General features: G+C 36.6%; 1 protein-coding gene across 1 annotated transcript in view; it reads right to left on the bottom strand.

The window, feature by feature from the left end:
• Nucleotides 1-27,241, bottom strand: part of GALNT8 (polypeptide N-acetylgalactosaminyltransferase 8) — a 406,113-nt gene that overhangs the window by 84,773 nt on the left and 294,099 nt on the right. Inside the window, exon 9 of the mRNA XM_044087557.1 lies at nucleotides 4,703-4,798. Coding sequence (XP_043943492.1) covers nucleotides 4,703-4,798 — 96 coding nt within the window. The remainder of the gene's footprint in view (nucleotides 1-4,702; nucleotides 4,799-27,241) is intronic.

The following is a 27,241-nucleotide window of genomic DNA, read 5'->3' as shown; positions in this document are numbered from 1 at the left end:
GGGAACATCTTGCTGTGAGGTGACAATGCTTTTCACTGCTCTACTGTGCTGCCCTATGTATGTACTATATGTATGTATATATATATATATATATATATATATATATATATATATATATATATGTATGTGTTTGTGTATGTGTGTGTGTGTGTGTTTGCGTGTGCGTGTGTGTGTATTGTATATTTTACTGTTATTTGGTTGAATGTATTAGATGTGTTAATTTAACTTTCCTAAAGATGATTTAGAAATAAATTCCCTTGCACCTCAAAGTAAAATAAAAATGAAAACTTCACACACTGCACGCATAAAATACAGATTTAGATCTCTCAAAAACAATGCCACCCACCTAAAACTAGCCCTAGAAGCAATATTGTTATAATAAAAAGTTAAATAAAACAATGACCATAAGTAGTCAATCAGCAAACATTATAAATAAAACAGGCCCTAGTCTAAATTAGTTAAAGAGTAGTAAATTATGAAACTAATAAATCCTATGATAACAATTTCTGCACAGAAATACAACATTAAGGAATGAATTTACACTGCAGAAAAAGTATTTACAAATAATACCTGAGCACAAAAATAATGAATGACTCACAAGGCACTACATTCGTCAAAACATACTCGCACTTCCCAAAGCAGTATTTATTGGAGACTGTGGTGGTTAACACAGCCCACTGAACTAAACGAGAAACACTACACCAACCTAACAACACACACACAAAAATGGTTAAATGGAGTACACGGAGGTGCCTTTTGTGACATGAAATACTTTTTTACTTGTGGATTAGGTAAGTATCTTTATAATCCTTGCAGGCTTACAGTACAAGATATTTCATGTACTGAATGCCAGATGCCAGTATTCCTTATTTCATATATACAATATATATTTTTTCATATATACATACATAGATAATAGTTATATACAAGGACACTAATAAACATGCAAAAATAGAGTAAATGTTTAACTGATTCCCTTTGTGTGAAAAAAAAAGATCAATGGAAACAAATGTCACATACAACCCAACACAATATCCATGGATGACTTTAACCACCTCAGCATTAACTGGGAATCATACACAACCTAAAACAAGTGGGCACAGATGTTCCTGGACTATGTTAATACAAATAATCTGGGACAGCTAGTCTGCATGCTCACTAGGAAGCAAATGTTATTGGCCTGGTCCTCACAAACATTGGGGAACAATGCACAGTCCCTAGCATATGCCCTCATTGCTCAGGTCAGACCACAAAGATGTTTCCTTTGAAATAACGGTTAAACCTGGGACCTCAGCTAACCCCAGAACATTTAAAAAAACTATTCCAAGGTTAACTATCTCCTACTAAGCAACAGTACAGCGAATTTCCAAGCCTCCCAAACCCTGAGAACATAGCTGTCTATGCAGAATTGTTCACAGAAACCCTGTAGAATCATGTAAACAGCTACAATGAGACAGCTGTACCTGTCTAAAATAAACATAAACAGCCTCCAGAAAGAAACTGCTCTGGTAGAATTCCAGTATGAATAACAAAAAAAAAAAAAAAAAAAAAAAAAAAAAAAATCATGTCCAAAAACAAGATGAGTGTTACCCAGCAAGGTGAAATAATCCTTCATCATCCATCTGAAAAAGCAACTCCAGTGATTAATCAAATCCACCAAAGCCAAATCTGAGATAAAAAATAGCCTCCCAAGTTAAGGACAACCATAAGGCTTTCTTCCGTTATGTCGATGACCTTGAAGGCAACACCCAATGATGTACTGAACTAATGGTGAAACGAACCAGTTATACAGAGCCAGAGGACATAGCAAATCTGCTGACGGATATACTTAGCTCCAATTTTACCTTTATTTCCCTAGTCACCCTTCTCCCAGGAAATACCCCTCACAATTTCATCGCCAGGCATCACTAGGGAGCAAGTCCTCACTCCACTCTCTAAGGCCAAGAACACTGCTTCAATAGAACCTAATAATATGTAAGGATGTCTCTTGAATAGCATGAAATGTGACCTGTCAGGCCTGCTAAAATCTTTGTTTAACCATAGCTTTTATACAGGCTTTGTGCCAAACAAATGGAGAACTGCAGCTGTTATCCCTCTACACAAAGGATGCCCTTCCATGGACCCAATGAACTACAGACCAATAAGTCTGACTAGTCTGATACAATAAGTCTGACTAGTCTGATATGAAAGGCCATGAAAAGAATGAAACAATGACATAGAAAGCCTACAGAATCTTAATCCTACCCAGTTCAGGATTGTCAATGGCAGGTCATCTCTACATAACCTGGTGGACTTCTTTCAGAATATCACTAAAGCTATTGACAATGGGAAAACAGTGCACACTGACTACCCTGACCTGGCCAAGGTGTCTGACACAATATGTCAGTCGGGTATTGTAGATAAACTTACAAAATTAGGCATAAACCCATATGTAAAGCAATGGATAGCCAGTTGGCTAACCGACAGAACACAAGAAATTAGGATAGGGGAATTCACTTCCACAAACAGGCCAGTCACTAGCAGATTCCCACAGGGATTGGTGCCAGGGCCTCTCCTTTTTTGCCATCTCCTTCTCTGAGGTCAAGGCAAACATCAAGGGCCTCTGACTGACCAAGTTTGCAGATAATTGCAAAGTAGGCATGGTCATTGAAAAAACCCTAAAGACACATATACCCTTCAAAAGGGCCTGATGCCGACAAACAACTGGTACCACAGCCATGGACTAAAACTCAATGAGAAAAAATACATAATAGTATCCCTTGAAAAGATGGCCATCCCTGGGAGTTACCACACTAATAATATACCCCTATAAGTAGACCCAGTGCTCAGGGATCTGGGAATATATGTTGACAGTAACCAGACCTTGCCATCCCTGGAAGTTACCACACTAATAATATACCCCTATAAGTAGACCTAGTGTCGGGGATCTAGGAATATATGTTGACAGTAACCAGACCTTTGACCACAGTGTGTCTACTGTGGTGAGAAAATCGTTCTATGTTGCCCATCTTATAAATGAGGGCATGACATCCAGGTCCAAGTCATTGTTCCACTGTCCTCAGCTATCACCAGACCAGTCATTTAGTATAACACACTCTTTGGAATGTACATGACCAGTCATTTGGAAAGCTTGAGAGACAATAGACGTTATTCACAAAAAAAATATAGGGAGTAACCAACAAGTCCTATGAGGACTGTCTCAAAACCCTATCCCTTTACTCTGTCTCCTACAGACTGCTGTGAAATGATTTATGCCTAGCCTACAAAGCATCCTCTGATCCCACACTGATGGAGTTGCTGTATAGCTGCAAAAAAAAAGCATCAGAGATTCCCATTTTAAGGACCTTAACCTCGTCTGTGACATAAACAGAACATGTTGGAGGAACAAGTATGTGTCTCAAAGATTAACCCTTCTCTGGATCAGGCTTCCCATTAATATGAAGCAAAGATCATCCCTAACCATATTTAAATGTAACTTGGACCACTGGATTAGAAATTGCAAATTTACCTCTGGTTTGGTACCTCTTTTCCTAATGGACATTGGCAGTGTGTAAATGTTTGATGTGCACAAGCTCATGTCGTAACTTGTAAAATTCCTTGTGATATTGACACTTGTCAGCAGTATTTTGGTAATTTGGGGGTAAGCTTGGCTAGGCTTCATGTGGCTCTTGGGCCGATAGCTTAGTAACCACCTATAGCTCTATGAACAAACAGTGTTTAATGACAGCTCCAACAATATCTTATTAAGTGCTAATGGACCAAATTTAAATGAACTCTCGTCAAACACCAGCTGAATGAATATTTAATTAATTTTGAAATATGGATTATTTTGAGGGCTATATTTTCTCATATATTCATTTTTTAACTGTTAATGTAGAAGGAAACTTGGAAGATGAATAGCAGTCATTTTATTCCAAACATTCATTTGACCTGCTGTGTTAGTGGCATTACTTCATTTAGCTACTGTTTCCTGTTTTTTCCTTACACTTTCATTTCAAGGCTTCATTTTGACTCAGACCCTTCAGTTTGCACTGTGTTTGGCCGAGACAGGAATTATGCTGGTTTGCACTGATTGCCTTTTTTGTAGATCACAAAAAATCACCTTGAGTAATGTGGTGTCACTTAAAGCCTGTGGAGTACATGCGTTATTGCCCTTTGCCCATAAGCTGTAAAACCAGAAGCAGGCCTAAGGGAAGCTACAGATATGTTTGAGGGATGGGTACTTGGCAGGGCTTCCTCTAATTTTTTTATACCATAAGTATACATAACAAGATATATTTTAAGGAAGTTAATGCCAGGCTTTCCTAGGTGTAAGGGGATACTTTATAAGTATCTTGTTGCAGGTTGTAATTAGGTGCTGATCTATTTCTAGGTTCATAGGTAAATGTTTACTAGGCTAATGATCACAGGGGCCATCTTTAAGCCTAGCCATGCATCCCATATCTCTGACAAGTTCTGCTTCTCTTGATAAGTGTAAGTAGGGGCTTGGCAGGTGAAACAGTTGCAAGCAGGAACCATCATATAAAAGTGTGCACTTATAAAAAGAGGTACAGCAGTGACAGATAAGTAAAGCACGATCAACATCACCAATGACCTGCTTTAGATTTACCTTAAGAATATCCAGCTGAAGATAATACCTTTTGTACGAGTTATGTGAAACAGAAAAGAGCAAAGTAGTGACTTAAATCTGAACAAAACATACCTGAGTTGCTCCATCATGACATGGATACAATATTGGAACATTGACTTCAGGTGGCCCTTGGTCGAGGCAGAGTTTGTCAAGAAGGGTGTTCTTTAACTAAAGTTATAAAAGTCATCATTTACCAAATGCACAAAACAATAAAATTTAAAGATCACATAAATGATGTGCTATTTTGCAATCATGTCACCATGTGTAACAACAACTTACATTTGGAATTTACTTGTTATAAAAAATGAGGCTATGAACTTTTGGAAGCCACAGTCAATGTTAAAGATATTAATAAAGCAGTTCTCTAAGCAAACAATAAATCAGAATACCTGTTTTCTTTTTTGCTGTATGCCACTGTCATTGTTTTTCAATACATACTAGTTTTTATTTCGAATGAATGAGATATGCAAAGTAACTGTAGGCTAATGGTCACAGTGTATGTGTGCATGTGTCCATGTATATGTGTGTGTGTGTGTGTGTGTGTGTGTGTGTGTGTGTGTGTGTCACCATGTGTAACAACAACTTACATTTGGAATTTACTTGTTATAAAAAATGAGGCTATGAACTTTTGGAAACCACAGTCAATGTTAAAGATATTAATAAAGCAGTTCTCTAAGCAAACAATAAATCAGAATACCTGTTTTCTTTTTTGCTGTATGCCACTGTCATTGTTTTTCAATACATACTAGTTTTTATTTCGAATGAATGAGATATGCAAAGTAACTGTAGGCTAATGGTCACAGTGTATGTGTGCATGTGTCCATGTATATGTGTGTGTGTGTGTGTGTGTGTGTGTGTGTGTGTATGTGTGTGTCACCATGTGTAACAACAACTTACATTTGGAATTTACTTGTTATAAAAAATGAGGCTATGAACTTTTGGAAACCACAGTCAATGTTAAAGATATTAATAAAGCAGTTTCTAAGCAAACAATAAATCAGAATACCTGTTTTCTTTTTTGCTGTATGCCACTGTCATTGTTTTTCAATACATACTAGTTTTTATTTCGAATGAATGAGATATGCAAAGTAACTGTAGGCTAATGGTCACAGTGTATGTGTGCATGTGTCCATGTATATGTGTGTGTGTGTGTGTGTGTGTGTGTGTGTGTGTGTGTGTGTGTGCGTGTGCGTGCATGTGCAGTGTGTGTGTGTGTGTGTGTGCACATTAAAGGAAAATGGATAGGAGAAATACAGAATGGTTGCATTAGTACAGAAATTTGTGTGTATACATCTCTCTCTCTATATATATATATATTATATAGATCTATATATATATATATATATATATATATATATATATATATATATTATATACACTTCATCCCAGGAGTCTCAATCTTGAGGTTAATTTAAATTAAATTATATGTTGACAGAGTACACTTCAAATTTAGGTACAGCATTTTAAAGGCAATTGTTTTTGTTTTGTTTCTTGGCAATTAAGAATCTTGTTTCATTGCATGATTTATTTATTTATTTGACATTTGTTAACCGGGTTAGTGCAACTGGGACAGAGCTCTTTTTCATTGGAGACCCAGGGAGAAAGGCTCCACAAAAAAAGTTCAATTAATCTAACACATAGTAATACAAAAATTTACATAGACATAAACAATAGAAGTTATCATACATGGCAATTGGAATATATATAGCAGCATGAGGAGAATACAGAGGAGAGAAACAAGAAATAATACAGATAGACCCTTAGCTTTTGAAAAGCTACATACCAGGACAAATAAGATTGTCTGAGAATAGTAGAAGAGATAGCCAAGTATGAAAGAATTTGTAAAGTACAGAACAGAAGCAGGGACGAAGGAAAGAATGGGTAACAGTGATGCAATAAAGAGCGAGATTAGGAGAAAGGTAGAGCAAGAAAGAGAGAACAGGGTCCTTTACAGAGAGAAGTCAGTCAGGGGGAAGACAGCACAGACATTATTTCCCTTTAAGTGAATTTTTCCAGCCTTTCTGAATTGGGATTTGGATCTGATACATCGGATGTCTAAAGGTAGTTTATTCCAGTTCTCAGCAGGGTAACAGCTATAGAGTTTTTTTCCTATGTTGGACTTAGGTTTGAGAATAGTCAGGAGATGTTGTTCTGAGCTATGAAGTATTCTAGTAGGGGTATAGAGGGAGATGATAGATGTTATACTGGGACAGAAAGTGGGTTGGTATAGAATAGAATAAATTATTTGAAGCTGAGAGGAGGAGGTTATGGGGGAATTTAGACCAGTTCAGTTTTCTCAGTGCTATGCAGTGATGAGTAGATTATGGAAGTTCAGCAGCAAATTTAGGTACCTTGTTATAAGTAGAATCAAGTTTAGAGATAAGTGTGGTCTGTAAGTTGGTGAAAATTTGAGAGCCATAGAGAAGGGTTGGTAATAGGTATGCATGTGAAAGAGCTCTTTTAGCAGTACTAGAGAGAAGGTTTTTGTTTCTGTTGTTTATGTAGTTGTTTATATTATATTATATTTATTAAGAAAACACAAAATTTAGTAATGAAAAAATTTGTATAGCATGTATTGTAATGCATAGTGCACTTTAAGACAATTGATCGGTGTGTAATCATGGGGGGGGGAGGTCATCTGTTATAAATTTGAAAATTTGCCATTGTAGAGTATCCATTGAAGGCAAATGGCCAAGGTACTGGATGTTTTATTCATGAAGTAAAGGCTTTATCGTACTGCTTGTTCTCAGTTGTGTGTTTTGTTTTTGTTTTATAAAAAATGAGGTTATGAACATTTGAAAGCCACAGTCAATGTTTACAATATTAATAAAACAGTTTTCTAAGCAAACAATATATATATATATATATATATATATATATATATATATATATAAATTATATACGCATGCACACACACACACACACACAAACAATGTGTTTTCAATTATTTTTTAATCATGTGTGAGTCAATGAAGTTTATATATGTGTATGTGTGTGTGTGTGTGTGTGTGTGTGTGTGTGTGTGTGTGTGTGTGTGTGTGTGTGTGTGTGTGTGTGTGTGTGTGTGTGTATTTAAACTCTGAGATTGCACAAACTCAAAAAAGAGGAATAAAGTGGGGAAATACAATATCTTCTCATGTTTCCTTGTCATGATAGGACACCAGTAATCTTCCAGGTTCAAACCAACTCCCCACTGCCAGACATTAGGATTCTGTGCTGAGGTCTTCATGAATCACATTGAAGTGACATCTATTTCAATGAGATTTAAACCAGTTCTGCTGTCTTGCTCTTCATATACCTCTCTGAAACCCAGTGCTCTGCAGTTAAATAATCACTTTCATATTCTCAGAAATTTGCCCTGTGTTGTTCAAATGTTTTTTTTTCTGACCACCTATGCAAAATATTAATTAAGCCATGTTCACAATATCCCGTGTGCTTTTCTAAAATGTTCTCATTTGTATAGCTGTAATAATCCCTACTGAGGAAAACAATCACTTGACAATATTAAGCACCACGAGCTACAGAAAAAAAATTGATAGTCATAAAGCACATTTGTCTAATATTAAATAAAACTTAAGTTTTTTGAAAGTTTAAAAGTCTCTGGTGACTCAGTTGTCTAGCCTTCAGGGAGACAAAATCATACTGACCCTTCCATCAATTATATAAGAGCTTGAAGATAATTACTAAAATTAATCACCATCTTTTTCTGAAAGTTTCAGTAACATGACTTCATTTACAGTTTTATACAGTTTAGAAAAAGGCATTCCAGTATGCTTCTATGTTTAAACCAAATGACTGATAACTTTGATATTTCAAAATAAAATAAAATAACTTTATATTTTATAGCGACCATTGTTTAAGGTCACATCTTAGCTGGGAGGAATATGGTACTAAGATTATGAATTTCAGGCTTCTCATATTTTATGATTGTTCTATAAAATGTCAGGCCAAAATATTTCTTATGTAACCCTATTAAATATCATTCTCCTTTTTCAGGCCTCTTTAATACTAAAATTCAACCAACTGCAAAATAATTCAATATGTTTAACTACCTCAGGGCAAACACTGATATATCTGAAACATATTACTATTTACCATACATTTATTATTAGCTAATAAATACATAGATATATATATACTCCACAATGTATGATCACGAAAGGATTCACATCAAGATTTAAGGATGTAATGGTGCCCCTCTACTCTTCCCTCATCAGACCCATTATTGAGTACAATGCACCAACTGGAATGTACCTGGCTAGAAATCTCCAGCAGCTGGAGAGACCACAGAGGTATCTAACCAAGAGGATTACTGGTCACAAACAGTTGCCCTATGCAGCACGATTGAAAAAGCTAAAACTGTTCTTTGTTGCATACCGCCTTCTCAGAGGTGATCTCTGTCTAATGTACAGAGCCATGTCCAACTCAGAATTGTTGAACATGCTCCATCTTAGCAAAACCAAATCTACTCGAGCTACATGCTCTAGACGTGTCCGACCTGTGGCCCGTGGGCCGCATGCGGCCCTCAGAGCTCTTCCATGCGGCCCTCAACCTCTAACTGCAACATCGATGCACGCATGCCCCAAAACACTTTTTTTGTTTTGTGTTTTTCGCTCCCGTGACCTGTAATGCTAATGTCAGTGTGCACATGCGCCAAAGCACCCTTCTAGTTTTGTTTTTGAGCCAAAAAAGGGTCAGTGTGTTTACGCCATTATTTTGCGCCGAACAATCAGTGTGTGTGTGTGTGTGTGTGTGTGTTCTTGCTGGAGGGACTCATGTATGGATTTGCCACTGTTGCCTTTGAAAGGGACAGCAATTACATGTGTTAATAGGTAAGTATGGAGTGAGTGAGTGCATGCATGAAAGCAGAATTGTGTGTGTGAAAGTAGAAGAAGAGTGTGTGTGTATGTGTGTATATGTGTGCATGACTGAGAGAGACGCATGCACAAAGAGGCTAACAATAATCAGTCTACCTACTGAACAGAAACAAGTTAGCTCACAAATATATCATACATTAAGAGTACACTTTCATTAAATTGTGGCTTTTCCTGACAGGGAGAGTGTTGTATTGAACATGAACTCATACCTCTTAACTGTATGGATTTTCAAAGAATGTCTGGATTTTTACCTCATCTTCCAATTTGTGTCTTTTGCTTAGGAAATAAAAGTAGTCATCCAAGGTAATGCAGTTCCAGGGAGTAAGAATGAGACAGCAGCCTACGGTTAATTGGTCAGTAGTGGACTGACTATGTGGGACTGTAGCATATAAAGTTGAATTGTTTTTTCAGACAAACAAAAAAGCACCTAGTACTGTTTTTTCATTGGTGGGTTCTAAGCAGTGGTAGATTGGACAACAGTAAGTATAGCTTTGGCGGATCATCAATACTGGCAAATCAAGTGGGCACAATGTCATTTTTTAAATGTTGGGGATTTTAGTGTGTATGTAAGTGCTTATGTGTTGGGAGTGCTGCAACAGTAGATGATTATTAAAGACAGAGACTTACGGACTGTGGAGAATATGTTTCTTTGTTTCAAAACCTAATACTTGGGTACGCATGCCAGAAGTAGATTTTTTAAGACATAGCTTCTTGCCATTTACAGTGGATGGATATTTACATTTAATGGACAATGTATTAGCGTGGGCCTGTGGGGTTCTGAAGGATGCCAAGTCTACCACTGCCAATGTCTTGTAAAGTGACCTGGAAATGGATATTGGGATGTTACTGAAAAATATAGTAAGTGGGCTTAGAAATATAGTTTAATTAAACAAAGTATACTTTCAATTTACAGGCCATAATTTAATTTATTTCAGGTAGTCCAGATACTGGTAGATTGTATACCATTAGACTTAATTAGGGAGAGCTGTCATTCTGGGGAAACAAGTAGCCCTAGTTTCAGTGAAAGCTCTGTGGTTACTTGCAGGTAGGAAGTTGCAGGATGTTGGTGCAATGTGTTTTATTTATTATTTTTAATGCATTTGTCATTTCAAAGCATGGTTTTCTTTGCTGCAGAAGAAGGCAGGACTGAATGAGCCATATAATGCTTAACTGACAATGGTGGGATAGAAAGATTATAAGTGCTGTATAATGTTTGCAGCTACAGTTGTTTCAATGGTATCTGTGATGCATAACTATTTTTGGGCCTGTGTCCCACTTTTATTTTTCGCTTTGTCCAGATTTCTTGCTCTAAAGTTGAGAGGTATGGTTCCATACTAAATCAGAAGTTGTATTTACCTTGGAAGACTTTTTGGCATAATTATGAAAAACAGAGCCTTTTTAATATCTCTGCTTATTTCCAATATAAACTGCCATGTAACCTTGCAAATAACTTTCTTATTAAGCTACTTTACTTTTTTTGGAATTGACAGGTATGATTCATCTGTTCGGACATAAGCATAGAGTGCTAATGTGACTTTGATTTCTTGGAGCAGTCTGTGGTTTACATAATCACAATAACTTTTCTGTGTTTCTGAGTGTGTAATCAGTTTAACAGTTTTAAAGATGTTTTCCAAAAATAAATAATTATATAATAAATAAATAATCCTCTCTACACTTTCAGCTATTGACAAAGTCTGGGAATTTGTTTTTTTCAAAAGCGAAGGTCAGCATTACAGCTCAGTAGACTGTCCATCTGTGAGTAACTTCTGCACAAATTAAAATGTCTGAATGTCAAATGGCTTTAGACTGGAGGGAAGTTTATTTTTATTCATTTTATTTTACATTTGTTTACCGGGACAGTCCGGCTGGACACAGGTCCATTTTTAGCGGAGTCCCGGGGAGAAAAGCTCCAAAAATAACACAAAACAATATAATACAATACATGAGAGAGAGAGGCAGCAAATTATGGATGCAGTACTCATACAATATGGCAGAGATTACATCTCGCAACAGTGAGAATCATTGAGGTACAGAATAAATTTAAAAACATTTTTTTTTACAGTTATAATTACAGCAAGACAAATATCAATGAGTAAAGTCTTTAGGAGAAAGCTGTTTGTACATAGCTGAAGCTCTGAAACAATCTTTTGGTATGGATTAACCTGGGGATTTACACAAGTTATATGTTTACACCAGTATGTAGCATTATAGTTTATGGTTTTCTTGTTGATTTACTTTTTGACGAGCAGTTGTTTGGTGATTTATTGATGGTCCTTTTGGTGGTGGGAAATTACATGGATGAATCCATCTCTATTATGATTTTTTTTTCAGATATTTTGACTTCCAGACAATTTCATTCAGTGAGTGGGTGTCATGTGATTACTGAGGTTGACTATTTTACAAGTAGGGGCTTTTTGTGTGTGTGTGTGTGTGTGTGTGTGTGTGTGTGTGTGTGTGTGTGTGTGTGTGTGTGTAATAGAGAGATTTAATATGTATACTGAATATAATTTTGCAAATGGAATTCTTAGTTAAACATGCCCCTCTTCTTGGGCAACTAGACTTGAGTAACCAATATTAGATCTTAGCTATCCAGCTGGGAAAGGTTAGTATGTAGATTTTCATCTAGTTTGATGAAGGCTATGCTACTTACCCAAGGACTACATTTATGGCTATCCATCCAGCCATCGTGTTGCTGAACTACATTGTTTGATAATGAGAGGAGCTTTTTACAGAAGTTGAAGGTTTTTGTGTCAAGAAACTGTCCATAAAAAAGTGGCTTGTTTATATTGCAGTGAAGGCTGTGGTCTTTGTAGTGAGCGTTTGAAGTATAACCAGTATTTCTGAGGTAGAGGAAGTCTCTTAAGGCAGGATCTTTCTTAGCCTGGAAAGCAAGCAAATAATGACATTTATAGGGGCCAGTGAGAGACAGAGGAAAGCAAGAAGCTTTTTAGTCTGTTTGGATAACTAAGTGAACTTAGTCCTTTGACCTTTTTTGTCAAAAATGGTTGTAGTCTTTCTTTTGGCAGGGTGTTTTGCTGAGGCACATGCCAAAAGGGGCATTGCACTCAATAATGGCTCTTGTAAAGGAAGAATACAGGGATGTTATGACCTCCTTGTCCCCGGATGAGGTACCCTTACTAATGAAGTGGGCCATGTAAAAAGATTTCCTTACAACGGAGACAACGTGGTGGTCAAAAGCCAGGTTTCTATCAACCTGGGTGCCCAAGTACCATACGACTTACTGCGTGCTTGCAACATTGTTATTAATGTGATAATTTGTGGGGACATCACTTTCCTCAAAGGGGATGATGATGCATTTTTTGACATTTAGCTTGAGGCCATATTTCTGCACCAGTTATTTGTTTGGGTGAGACCCTCTTGTAGCTTATTCAGAATTGTTTTATTAAGTTAGTAATTGAATTATTTACTTTATTGCAAATTTGTTGGGTTATTTTTGTGGATTATCGTATTGTAGGACTGCTGATGTTGACATTTTACGTAGCTGGACTGCTGGAATGGTTTTCCCAGTGAGAAATGCTAGTGCTGTAGTGAATATCTGTTTATTTGTAAAAAAAAAACAAATATATATATATATATATATATATATATATATATATATATATATATATATATTAACTAAGATGTTAGAGTTAACTGTTAGATTAGAGAATTAGAATTAGAATGAGAATTAGAATTTTTAGGCAAATATTAGGCATTTATTACATTTATTCATTGTTCAAATGCACCTACAGTGCAACCAGGAGGTCGACTGTGGTCTTCCAGAGCAACAAAAGAGTTAACAATATGATATAATTTATATTCGGCCCCAAGACCATTTCTGTTCACTCAATGCGGCCCCAGCAAGCCAAAAGGTTGGACACCCCTGCTAGGGATGTAAACCTCAACACAACAATGAATAGAACATGCTGGAGGGATAGATTCCCTTCGCAGAGACTTCCCTTACTATGGAATAGGGTCCCGATCTACATAAGACAGAGCCCCTCACTATCACTCTTCAAGAGGAACCTTGATGAGTGGATGGGTAACAGAAAGTTCACACCGGGGATCACACCAACAGCACTACTAGATAGGGGCCAAGGGTACTAGCTGCTAGTACAAGGGTCTAGGGAACTACTAAAGGGGAGGTGAATACCGCACAACATGGCTGGGCTAATATATGCCTTCGGGCAGATAGCCCAGTACCAACCTATGTCTATGTGGCTTATTCTCTTTTTGCTGCTCTATTGATATAGATTTATTTATAAACCATATATTACTTTATCTGCTCTGCTTGGACCCTGCTTGTAAGTAACCTGGGCATATGCTGGAAGGAACTTCTGTAATTACTCAACTGACAGCAGTAAATTGCAATATTTCTTTACAACACCTGCCATTCTTTGCCCATAATAATTATATGTAACAATATATATTGGTGATATTGCTACTTTAAATAATTATTATTAATACTGCCCTTAAAAGCTATTTCTGTTTAACTATCAGTTCCATATAGATTATAATGTTTAACCTGCCATGTAAAATTTCTTCATTAAAAATTATCCATTTCATCCTTAAAACCTTACACATTTGAGCAAACATACTGAGCCCTAACACCTGACTGCGATAACAAATCAATTAAATTAACATAATGATTGCTTTCAGCATGTAAAAAATCTCATAGAAACTATCTCCTTTCGCCTTATTTGACACATAATATTATTATGCTCAAGGAATAAACTCACTTGCAAATAATCTGTTTTTCTTTATCCCTCATCCAGGTAAATTCTAACCTGTATCTATTTTATTTAATGTATTCAAGAAAACTATCAACTCATTCAGTGCAGTGTACAATAAACAAGAGATCAGTTATAATAAAAAAAAATCACTTTGATTATAAGTATAATTATATTCTGTATCACATTTCTTGATGAATATGTTATATATAAAATGGGGTAAAACATATTGCCCCCAAAGCTAAAATAATTATGTCTCAAAAGCAAATTCAGTTAATTCTGTAGTATATATAAACTGTGTGGATTAGGATGTAGAGCTAAGTGTACCACATCCATCCACATGCTTAGTACTCCCATATAAATATTTAACATCACAAATTAGGCATGTATAACTTGATTCACAGGCACTCAGTGTATTCACTAAATCAGAGGTATCTAAAACAAACTAATCTATCTGTTTAGCATAGAAACATAATAAATTATTTGATGCCTGTCCCAAAGATTGTAAAAAAATATGCTTGCTGTAGTGTGAACCCATGATGGTGATAGTGAGTTCTATGAATTTTCAGTAATGCAGAGAAAAGCAAGGTAGAAGGAGCTTTCTTCATTAACTTCTTAGCCCATCTATGTGCAATAAATATTCAAAGAAACACCTTTCTACATCATATCATCTCCAACCATTACGGGATGGTATTAAGGCTCTGAATGATGGTCACGAAATGCTGAACATCAGTTTCCCTATTTCTTTGTATATCAGATATGTTCAGTGTTACAGGCCTGATACCTTATATATCATATAGACCTGACACAAAGCCTTTGTATGGCATAGCTATGTTCTTTGCTTATTTATTCATTTAATTGTCAGTAAATGTAAGGATGACCAGTCAAAGCAAAGCATTTAGATATTATCATGGTGCTTAATGCATCAGTAGAATGGTCAAGTATATGTCCTACACATAACTCTAAAAATATCCACCTGAATTAAAAATAGATAGCTTTTAAAATGCATACAATGTCTTTCCAGAAGGACATCAAAGCTAAAATGTTATGGGTTGCAGCCAACTGGCCCAGAGTCTCAGGGGTGTTGTATGACAGAAGAATGACAAAGTAGCTGAAAAATAAAGTATTTGAAAGAGCTGAGCAAGCAGTACTTCTGTGTGGTACAGGCATCCGGGCAGTGAATACAGAGTAGCTGAGGAAGCTGAAGTGTTGGCAATGACGTGTCTGGGATGGGTGCTAGGATGCATGGTGTGGGGTAGATGAAGAAAAGAGGATTTCAGGACAGAAGCCAATGTAGTCTCAGTTGTAGAGAAGGTCAAGGAGAACAAATTACAGTGATTTGGTCACATGTACAGGAAAGGAGAACACAATTTTATGAAGAAGATTTAGAAGAGACAGGAAGACATCAGCCCACCCAGAACCACAGTTTACAAAGTCATACGAAATTCCAAAAACTTCTCCAACAAAGCATTCTTGGATATGCTCAATAAATGCAACTGGACATGACTCCCTCATCTCCAACTTCACCAGGCCTTAACATACTTCAACGACACATTTCTAGCTACTCTAAATAGCTTAGCACCAACTCATACATGTCATGTTAAAAATAAGAGATTGCCCTGGATATCAAAATAAACAATTAGACTTCAAAAACTAAGGGACAAAACCTGGTTTCAATGCCTGAAAACAAAAGACAATAAAACTCTGCTAGCATACCAGCAGCTCTGCAATCAAACAAAAAAAAAAAAAAACAACTCAAACTAGACAAAAAATATATTGCACATCTATGCAAAACAAATATGAAAACAATCCCACAAATTTCTGGCAAGCAATTAATTCGCTCCTCCACCTAGGTAAAGCTACAACCCCCAGAACCAACAACCAATAACCAAAGCGTGAGTATTGCCTCACAAATCAACACCTACTTTACTTAATAAACACCATTCTCTCCTTAGTTACAGGGAACAATTCCACCTCACCATCTCTCCCACCTAATGTAGAAACTAACAACAACTCCTTTGACCTTAAACCTGTCCCATCTAACACCATAAGAAGACATTGCTCATATGGTCTCGATCATATGAAATTCAATGTTTTGGAATTTCGAGATTCTGAACTGAATCTATATCTATCTATCTATCTATCTATATATATATATATATATATATATGTGTGTGTGTGTGTGTATGTGGTGGGTTTGGAGGGGGCTTGCCTCCCATATTGGTAGTGTGGGTGGTTTGTTTCCCTGCAAGAAACAAGTTTTAAGGAAAAAAAAAGATATTTGACATTTCTTCGTCTTCTGTATTTTTAATTTTTTTCCCGCATTGTAAGCCCTAATAGATATTGGAAGCCGATTTGTCCACCTCTATACTGCTTGTGGGGTGTTGTTTTATTGAAGTTCCTTTAACTGAAGATATTTGGAATAAAGAACTGTGACAGAAAGTGCTTTTTAGCAAAACACTTTTGTTTCTAACAGTGGGTCTACCTGTTTGAAAAGTAATTGCGGTGTTATCAATTAGCTTAATTTGTAGAGTTGCTAATTTCCTCACAGTTGTGTGTCTGAGGAGTTAGTATATGAAGGTAAAGGAGGCAAGAGGTGAATTCTCTCCCAAACTTGGAATTCAAAGATGCTTGCTGACATTTTGCTTGTTGGGGGTGGGGAGTGAATTGATGAGTGTGGTTCAGGTTATAGAGTTCTCTTTCTTACTTACTGTTTATTTATTTATCCATTCTTTTGTAGCTGACAAGTTTGATGTGGTGTACTTTGGCTTCTTGGTATGAATTCTTGCTTGTATAAGGGCTTACAGCTTTTGAGGCAAAGTCTGTGAAGATGTGATTATTTCCAGCTTTGAGTGGATAACTCAGTGCCTTCATCTAATCTGAAAGTGTAGTCAGGGATAAGTTTTTATGTAGTTGTGCTGCAATGGTCTGATAAAATGAATGTGCTGGTAATCACAGTGCTATTGTTTAGGAAGTGCACTAAATTTAATATTTTGCTTACAGAGACCAACTCTATCATCTTTTATATCTCTCCTGTTTTTTATATTTCAGCATTTATGCTTTTCACAGGTAGTGAATCAACATTATATTGTAGTGACCGATTGCGCTATTTTTTTCAGTAATTTTTAAAGCCATTTCTTTGTATTGGACTGTGAGGTTGCAATGTGTTCTTAGCTGGGCAATTTTTTTCACCTGCATACTTCAAAACTGTAATTTTGTTAAAAAGTTAGTTGAGCTTTTCTGCCATTACATTTAGCCAAGCTGGTGGTTGATTTACGGTTGATAGCCAACATGCAAGAAAAACGTTTCGGCAGACCAACTGTTGTTGATTATGCAGAATGTCCTTGAGTTGGTCTCATATGCTTTGCCTGTCCCTCCTACCTATGACTTTCTGGTACTTTGTGGAAGATTACAGTAAGTCACTAATGCCAGGCATTAGAGTTCTATACTTCCTATTGTTCAGACAATGCATATCCTTGATTTTTTTCCATTGCTGCTCCCCACCCCCACCGATTGCTTTTAGGTTTGTCCAGGCTTCTTCCAATATGAACTTGAGTGATCGGAGTGATAATAAAACACCTAAAGTATGCCATGGAGGCCTGCAGGTTTAATTATTATTTTTTAATGCTGTACATTAAAAAAACTGATAAGTAAACCCACCGACCTCTGTAGTTTACTGCAGGTGTTTATCATCATCACTGCACCCTTGGAAAGAAGACCTAACACAAAAAAAATCCCTGCAAGAAAAACTTAAACAGCACAGCTGGTAAATACTCAGTCAGCAGACTTTGAGTTCTTAATTATATCCAGAAATTGTGGTATGATTCTATAGAGTACAATGGGGTAGAATAACATATTTTAGAAATTCTAGCACAGTTTTAATAATTTAAAAAGTTAAAGCTTGCTCTTTGATGTAAAAAATCAGTGCTTTTTAGATGTCAGCACTTCCTTTCATAGCCTTGACTGCTGTTTTTCTTCTTAATTTATTCTTCCTCTGATTCAGTTAAAGCTATAATATAGGATCAACAGTTTTCCTATGATCACTTCTTGTGATATTATTAATACTTTCTGATCCTTCTAGATCCTGATCTGTTCCAGAAGAAACTTAGCTTTATAGCTGGACATTTCCATACTGGTCTGGCCTATGTATTAGTTTTTTTTTCAGAAAGCAGTTGTTTACCATACTGAAAGTCCAAGCTGAAAAATCAGATAAGAATATATGTGATTTAGATTTACAGGATTGCTTGTTGAATATTTAGCTTCATTATTTGAGTTCCTGCAATTCAACTTTTTTTTTTTTAATTACTTAAACTATTGTCTGATTTCTGGGATTGTCTCCGTATAAATCAGTTCCTACCTCAGGGAAGTGGTAAGTGAACAGATCTATTAGTAAATTAGGTTCTAGATAATTTTGTAATTTGCTTTAGTCCTTTAAACACTTGCATACTTAACACTGGTATGGTCTTTAGCCCGATTCAATACTGCAGTAAATTAATATCTGAAATGAAAGAGTTAACGATAAACATTGCTGTTAGAAAATGTTGTACCTGCAGAATTATTGCATGTTCATGTGAGTCTATAAATTGCTGTTAGTAGTTCAGCAAATTTTGAAGTACAGTTATTTTGATATACGCTGAGCTGCTTGGAAATATCTTGATAAAGAAACTTACTTTTCTGTGGTAGTTTGGGATAAAATCTGGTGCTCCCTTTTGTTTTGTCTTTAGAGGATATTTAAATCTTCAGCTGTGTTTCGATTGTTATGGCTGTATATCATTTGAGGAAATTATTATCTGAGTTTATGTTCCTACTTTATTTTCTCTTTGCTGATTCTTTATTGCAAATTCATGATGTTGATAGTTTTTATAACTTTTAAAATTCCTTTTGCTGATTTGTAAGGTTATGCTCGACTGTGCTCCTTTCGGTACTGACTTTGCCTTACTTTTTTAATCTTGTAGAACCCAAGTGTAATGTCTTGCTGTAGCCTTCCAGGTTAGCAAGTAAATGGTAGAGAAGCAGACTTGTTGTTAATATAGAACCACCTTTTATTTTTTTTTCCCTTTTCTAAAAGTCAGGTCAAAGAAAGTATTGACTTTTCTTCAAAGGGTTTAATGAGGAAATTGTTACTTTGCAGCATTGAAATGGAGAAGCTTGCTGTTTTTTGAAACCTTTTTAGGAGCATTCCTGTCTGAAGAGATGCTGAGACTGTTTTACCACATACATTTTGACTGGGATAAGCTCCCTGATCTGTTGCCATAAATCTGCAGTTGTCATAATGTTGGCTGTAATCTGCAATAGATCCTCACATAAGCAGGAGCTTTTTGATGCAGGAACACATTCAAACTGTGCTTATTGCAAACATTTAGTGGCTTCCCAAGCCAACAGTTGTTGTAGAAAGATAATCTACTTAAGGTGTAACGGTTCATTACCAGGCAGACCATTCAGGAATATAGACTAGGAAATTAAGACAGACACTGAGATTCACATACATTCAGAACACTGTGCACTTGCAATGCACAGGGTGGGATAAATTGTAAGACACAGTGTGGTCATGCATGGAGAAAAAAATAATATGATATGCAACACACTTAAATGATGACATAAAAACATGGAAATGAAAAACTACATGTAAATAAGATGCTTGGGGTATGCAGCTGTTGAGATTCAAAATGGTGAACCAATTCAGAAGCATGTCAACAGTATGCTATAAAGTTAAATTCATGTACTAGGGTCTCTGTTTGCTGGATGCAGTTTATTCATGATGTACTATAGACTGATGACATGTGTCTTTCACCATTAGATGTACATTTTTTTTTACAAACTAACATTGAATACAGTCACGGTATGGAAGCACTGATATTTTATACAGGAGACATACCCAAAGCTAATTTTAATTATATATGGTACCTTACCCTAAGGCACTGAATAATGAGTGCAATTGGTGAAGCTCATAAGAGAGTTTGTGATTGTGATAGGTGGTTTCTTGTTTTTTTTTCCTTTTATTGGTGCATGAAGATTTTTTTACTGTACTATGCTTTGTGATTTTTTTTAAATTATTTTTCCTTTCTATGAAGGCTTATCAGTGCTATAAAAACCTTGTGGAGCAAATATATCTATAGAGAAAAGATGTTGGTAAATGATATTTAAAACAAATTCTTAAGACTTTATATAAAATTGACATAAGTCACTTTCTAAGACTAGTAATACATTTTACTGTTTTATATAACTAATGGCTTAAAAAATAATATAGTGTATGATGTCATTGCTGTCTAGTGGAATAAATACAAAATGCAGATAATAAAGATAAATATCCTTTGAAAAACATACAAAACTATAGTTTCATGCATAAGTACTAAGCTGGTTGCCCTTCTGGGCCATTTAAGCTGAGCCAGTTTCGCAAGGGTGAGAATGAAATGCTATACCTTTTATCTTTGAGGTAAAAATCTTAACTATTATGCCAACTCACAACTCCAATCTACTGATCATACCCCTTAGTATTTTGTGGCAAGTGTGGCTGCCCCCTTCACCTGACCCTAGCTATGCAACTGAATACAGGCAAATAGACCTCTCCTTCCATTAGCATGGGTCTGTGGTATAGGTCAGAGCAGGCCAAGTCCTCAACCATCTTATTTGCAACAAATACATATGCCCATTTTTGGTGACATTACACATGACCAAATCACCTAGAACCAATTTTATACTATCAGTGGATAGCCCTAATATGGCATGCAGTCTGTGATCCATGTTGTACTATCTAGATGATACAAGTAACTTCTTCTTCCAATGATAGAAGAAGAGGTGAGGACATCAGAGCAGAAGCCAAAGTAGCTCCATCTGCAGGGAAGGTTGAGGAGAACAGATTACAGTGATTCTGGCACATGTGTAGAAAAGCAGAAGAAGGAAGATTTGGGACAGACAGGAAGAAGGTAAGAAGAAGTGAGGACATCCAAAGAGGTGGATGGATTGTGTGAAAGAAGATTTGCGACAGTCAGGCATGACTATCAAAGAAGGTAGGAGAGTGGCATTGAAACAAAAGAGATAGGAACAGTTGACACAACACCCCAACCCCATGTTGAAAATGGGAAAAAGAGGGTGGTTGATGATTATGATGATGATTTGCACTACACCTCATAACTAAAGAGGCTGGTTTACAAAATACATTTTAGTTTAAATATTGGCTCTCACAAATGTCCATTTAATCCAAGTGTATAAAGTGCTCCCAGATTTGTAATACATAGCTTTCTTTTTTCTTTCCTATCTAAAATTGAGTTTCACCGTAGTCCTTTTTCCTTTACTCACATTTACATTTACTTAGTTAGGCTTGACCATATATATACATATTTTTTATTTTCTTTATTTTACATTTGTTTACCGGGCATGTCTGAATGGGCCAGTAAGCCTTTTTCAGCAGAGGCCCAGGGAGTAAAGCTCCATTACAAAAACACATTACAAACAATACAAGAAATCAACAACAATCAAGAATACATAATGTTGGTAGATACAGGTAGTAAATAGTTTATAAATAAACAATAAAAACCGAGAGAGTACTATAAAGCAGAAAAAAAAGAAAGCTGACAAACTAGCAAGAAATAGCTTGTGCCATCATAGACAAGTGACTGATTAGTAGATCAATATCATTGTATTGATGGTAAATATTTATGAAATAAATGTATGCTATATGAACAAGAATATGGCTGATAGTTGGTATGCTGATGTTACTTGTCAATATTGAGGTTAAGTACAAGAAGATGGGGATATGATGAAACTGTAGGAAGCTTGAGATAGGCAGATAAAAATAGGAGTAGTAGTGAGCTGGAGATAGGTAGAAAGAAACTGGAATTCCATGAGAGAAGGGATAGTTTGGATGTTAGAATTTAGTAAGAGAAGAGATATTTTGGTTGTAAGAGCAAAGGACAAAATGATCAGCCTGGATTAGTGCAGGAGCAAAGCCAGTTTTTGGTTAGGTGTTCCTTAAGCAGTAGTTTAAATGTGGATGTGTTGCTAGAATTTAATATTGTCTGAGGCATGGAATTTCAGGACTTAGATATCTGGTGGGAGAATAGAGAGTTACAGTAACAATTATTAGATTTAGTTACTTTGAATAGTAGTTTGTTGGAGGATCTTAGTGGCCTGCCATTTGAGTAGGGCTGCACTAAGCTCTTGAGTGCTGGACAGTTGTCTGGATGGGGGAAGATGGAGTGAATGAAAGTTAATTGGTTGAGGGTTAGAAGGTTGGGTAGTTCAATCCAATTTACTTTATGAAGTGCTGTGCAGGATGTGATTTGTAAGGGAGGTTAGTAGCAAATCTTGTGATTTTGTTATAGCAGGACTCCAGTTTGTTTAAATCTGATTTTCTGAGATTAGTGAATATTGGTGAGGCATACAGAAGAGTAGAGAGTAGATGAGTTCTAGCTATGGAATGTCTAGTCGCCTCGGTCAGGTATGGCTTGACTCTGTACAGTGAGCCTAGCTTAATGTGGACCTTTTGATAGTTAGAGCGAGGTGTTTGTCAAATTTTAACTTTTTGTCAATTGTGACTCCAAGGAGTTTGGTGTGCTGTACAGGTTCAATTTTAGTTTTATTGGCTGAGTAGATGGTGAAGGTGGGGAGAGTTATCAGGAACTTTGCTATCAGTGAAGAGCATAAGCTTAGTTTTATTTGGATTGAGCATGAGTTGAGAGTCTGAGAGGTGTTTTTCAATGTCCTAGAAAGATTGTTGGGTAGTTTGTAGGAGTTCTGGTAGGGAGGGAGCTGAACATATGAGGGAGGAGTTGTCTGTTAATTGTAAATGTTATTGGCTTGCCCTCACTAATGAAACTGACTAGGTGAAAATAGTATTTTTTTGTGGGATACATCCGTTTGAATAAAGAGGAGCTTGTGATGCTGGATATTTTTGTGGATTTACCTGATTTACAAGTCTCTGTCTCTCAATATATATATATATATATATATATATATATATATATATATATATATATATATATATATATATATATATATATATATATATATATCTATATAGTAGTCGGGTAAATGGGACCCCAGGCAAAAGTGGTTAGGTGGTGTGATCTGCATCTTAGATGAGTTGCTAATGAGACCCGGAGTGGTGTAATCACTTTTATCATTGGCTGGGCACATCTACTGTATCACTAGGCATTTAAGCAATTGTGTTCACTTAAATGATTGGCTTTCTTTTGGTCTTCAGCTTTGGAGGTCCTTTATTTTTTGTCTTCAGTTATGGAGGATCTTTTTTTTTTTGGTCCTCATCTTTGGTTCCAGGAGGTGCCACTTGAGGAAATAGACAAGGTGTTGCATGAGCTTGCTGCAGCTCTGATTCATATACACACACCTATATGCCATTTTCAGATATTGTTTGCATCTCCTTGACTTCGAAAGTGAGATTTGTTAAAAAAATCAGTTTTATTATGATGTCCAATAACTGACTGAGTAAAATCAGTTCTTGGTTGATAATCAATTACTTATGTGTCCTCTAAACAGCTTTATGAGTTTGTTACCTACTTGGAAAGCACCACTGATTTTTTGACGTTTAGTATTTCACCCTCAGATACAACTATAGATTTCTTAGATGTCCGAGTGATGAAAAACACAGAGCAATGGATTCAGACTGTGTAATATAGGAAGGAATGCTGGAGGAATACTCTCCTAGCCTATGATAGTATGCACCCCAGATATACATTTAACAATATTGCTCAGGGACAGTTTTTTCAAACATCTAGGTTATGTACTAATGATGAGACATATAGAGAGAAGTCTGCAGAATTGATGGTGAATTTAAAAGCTAGGGGATATAATCAGAACATCTTACAGCAGGCATTTAATAAAAGTAAAGAAGAGAGGTTGAACAAAACAAAATCCTGGTTTTCTGGAAATATACAGGTGCATGACAGGGAGACTGATATAAGCAGGCAGCCCCTTCACGTTACTTTGAATTATAGTAACAATGCAGGGGGCATATGTGACATTATCCGCCAACACTGGAAAATATTGTTAACTGATGATAGAGTGAAGGCATTAATAACTCATGAACCCACATTTTGTTTCAAACGTAGTAAGAATTTAAAGGATTTGCTCTGTACAGACAAACAGGGGGTTAGGAAACCTGTCATGGGGCGACAAGGGACATTCCCCTGTAGACACTGCAAAGCTTGTCAATATATTAGACACAACAACATATTCATCCATCCTCTGTCTGGAAAGAGATATTCACTGAAACAATATGCTGACTGTTTGACCAGCAATATTATATACTTGGCTGACTGTATGCAGTGTTGTTTATTTTATGTCGGTAAAATGAATTGTAGATTGAAAGACAGTGTGTTACAACATATGTCAGCTATACGTACAGCTAACATACATAATGCTCTGTATCAACATGTAAAGCAATACCCTGGGCATGTATTTTATTTTATGGTTTTTGCTGGTTATTCATCCAACCAGGAGGGGGAGTGATTTGAGAAATCTAACAGAATGTAGTGAAACTAGATGGATAATCAGTCTGGGTGCTGATAGTGCACCTGACCTGAATGGTGTTATTCCTATCAAGCCTTTTCAAAAAAAGAGGAGGGCTTTTTACTGAGTTTTTGATTGGCTGTTATGTATTTTAAACGGTGTTTTGTTTAATCTGAAAGCGCTAACCTACTGCATTTTATTACCTACTACATTTTATTAAACTACTGTATTTTTATCACCCTGGTCTGGATCGTCTGTTTTTGCTGTTGGAATTTGCTGTGAAACTGGACCTTAAATGCAAAGTCTACTATTGTGTTTTCTTTTTTTTGGCTTTTTTTGGATGTCCTCTAATTAGGAGTAGATGCAGGATAGCTTTTTTATAATACAGAAATATTGATACATTTTATTATTTTATGGTCGGATATTATTCTAGTAAGTTAGCTAATTTCCTGCTACAAAAGTAAATTGAATTAGCTGATTTTTGCTAAGCAGGTTAAACAAATACTTGCGATGGAAAGACCTAACAAAATGCTAATGAAATTTTAAAAAGAAAAAGAGATAAAAAAATAAAGGCTGGCGAAAACTGAAGGGAAGCAGAGAGATGGATAAAATACTGATGGTGTGAGAAATGGCTATGACTCTAGGAACCTTAAGATGGCAGAAGATTTGAAGTTAGCAGGAGAATGGGCAAACATCATGGGAAAATCCAGGAGATGCAGATGGGAGTGGGTTAGCTACACAGGTGACAAAGAGCAGAGTAGGATTAAAGATGAATGGATAACAGGAGGCCTCGGAGACAGGAGATGGTGGAAAAATATAAGAATGATGCAGTACATAGGCAGAGGTTGTCACACATATTTGGACATTGACTGGAACATAAAATAAGGATATTCGTATATCATTAAGGAAATCAATAACAGGGAGAATAAAAAGGAAACCAAAAGATGAGAATCAGGGCCAGAGTGCCCTGCCAAGTGCTGAAAGGAAGGTAGAGCCAAAGGTAGTGAGGCAGGAGGTAACATATATGGAGAACATGTGGAAAACAGACAGACAAAGGGATGGAGACAGAAAAAAGGGGAACATTATGGAGACACTATTTGGAACAGCAGAAAAGAACCTGACAGAAGGGGTAAAAAGGATTAAGAGGAGGAAAGAACAGCAAGAGGTGGAGAATACTGATGGGAAAAGGGGGAAAAAGAGTCCATTTTTATCAGTGGCTTGAGCTTTTTGAAAAAGTGCAGAAGGGTTTAGAAATATATTAGGTGCAGAGGCTTGAGGGAAGCCAACCAGCAGTAAGAGTAATCGGAATGGGTGGCACAGATGGAGTCAGAAAGGTGTTGGGTAGGAGGTGTAGATCATGAGGCAGGATGAGAAGGAGAGCCAGGCTGGGAATCAAGAATCGTATTCCAGTAATGGACAGATAATCATGAAGAATCTTGACAAGTGAAACAGAAAATACCAGGCTATAGTGAAACCGGTCTCAGGACCTTGACTTAATAAGACATTGGAAAAGTTGATCAAGGTGGTCATCGAGTGAGGAGGTGGCTAAACTTAGGACCAAAATTCTGTCAAAGGAGGCAGCTGAGAAAAAAGTAAGCAGAATTAGTGAGGTGGTAGACAGATGCTTGAAGATAGAACTGGAAACTTCATTATCAGCTAGCAGATTCATAGATTCTTAGACTGTTACTAGGCTAATGACCCAGGGAGGGGGGCTTTCTAAGCCTAGCCAAGTTTTCCCGAAAGAATGATGATGTCCTTCATCCAAACAGGACAGTGAGGGCCAGACATTTATAAGCTACCTCTGTCCATAAGGGACATGGTGCCAGGCCAGGTGTAAATTTCCTATTCCCCATCCACTTGTCCAGGCTGTACTTAAATTGGCTAAAAGACAAACTTAGCTTTACATGGATGGGAATTCAGTTCCATAGGTGGGCCAGTATCTGGGACACATATCTGTCTCTCTAGCATGTTCTGCTTATGTCATAAAATTCAGGTCCCTACACCTTGTATTTCTAATACTGTTTGACTTACGAATATGTAGGAGATTCATAAATGTGGGTTTTGCAGATGCCTTGTAAGCCAATCATAGATCACCCTCAGCAATCTATAAGAAATTGAGTAGAGGGAAAGGGCTTTAAGGTGCTCTGCATAAGGCAGGTTTGTTACACCTTATAATCTTTTTGCAAGGAACCTTTGAAGTCACTGTAGTTTCTCATATGCTTGGTCAGATATATATCAACGGAAGCACTGTACTCTATGATTGGTCTGATAAGAGCAGAGTAAAGTGGGATAATGACCTCTTTGGACCTAGATGCAATGCCCTTACTTATAAGTTGTGCAACATAAAAGGATTTCCTCTCTACTGGGGCCATGTGGTGGTCAAAGGTAAGGCTACTGTCTATGTGTGTACCCAGATCCTTGACCACTGAGTCGACTCTTACGGATGTATTATCAACATGGTAATTGGCCAGGATGGTTGATTTCCCAAAGGGTACAATTATACATTTCTTAGCATTGAGTTTAAAACCATGGCTTTG

Source organism: Protopterus annectens, chromosome 11.part0, assembly GCF_019279795.1.
Source record: "Protopterus annectens isolate FY-2018-M chromosome 11.part0, PAN1.0, whole genome shotgun sequence".
Classification (NCBI taxonomy): domain Eukaryota; kingdom Metazoa; phylum Chordata; order Ceratodontiformes; family Protopteridae; genus Protopterus; species Protopterus annectens.
The sequence above is the reverse complement of the archived record's forward strand: the minus strand, read 5'-3'. Positions and strand labels throughout refer to the sequence as shown.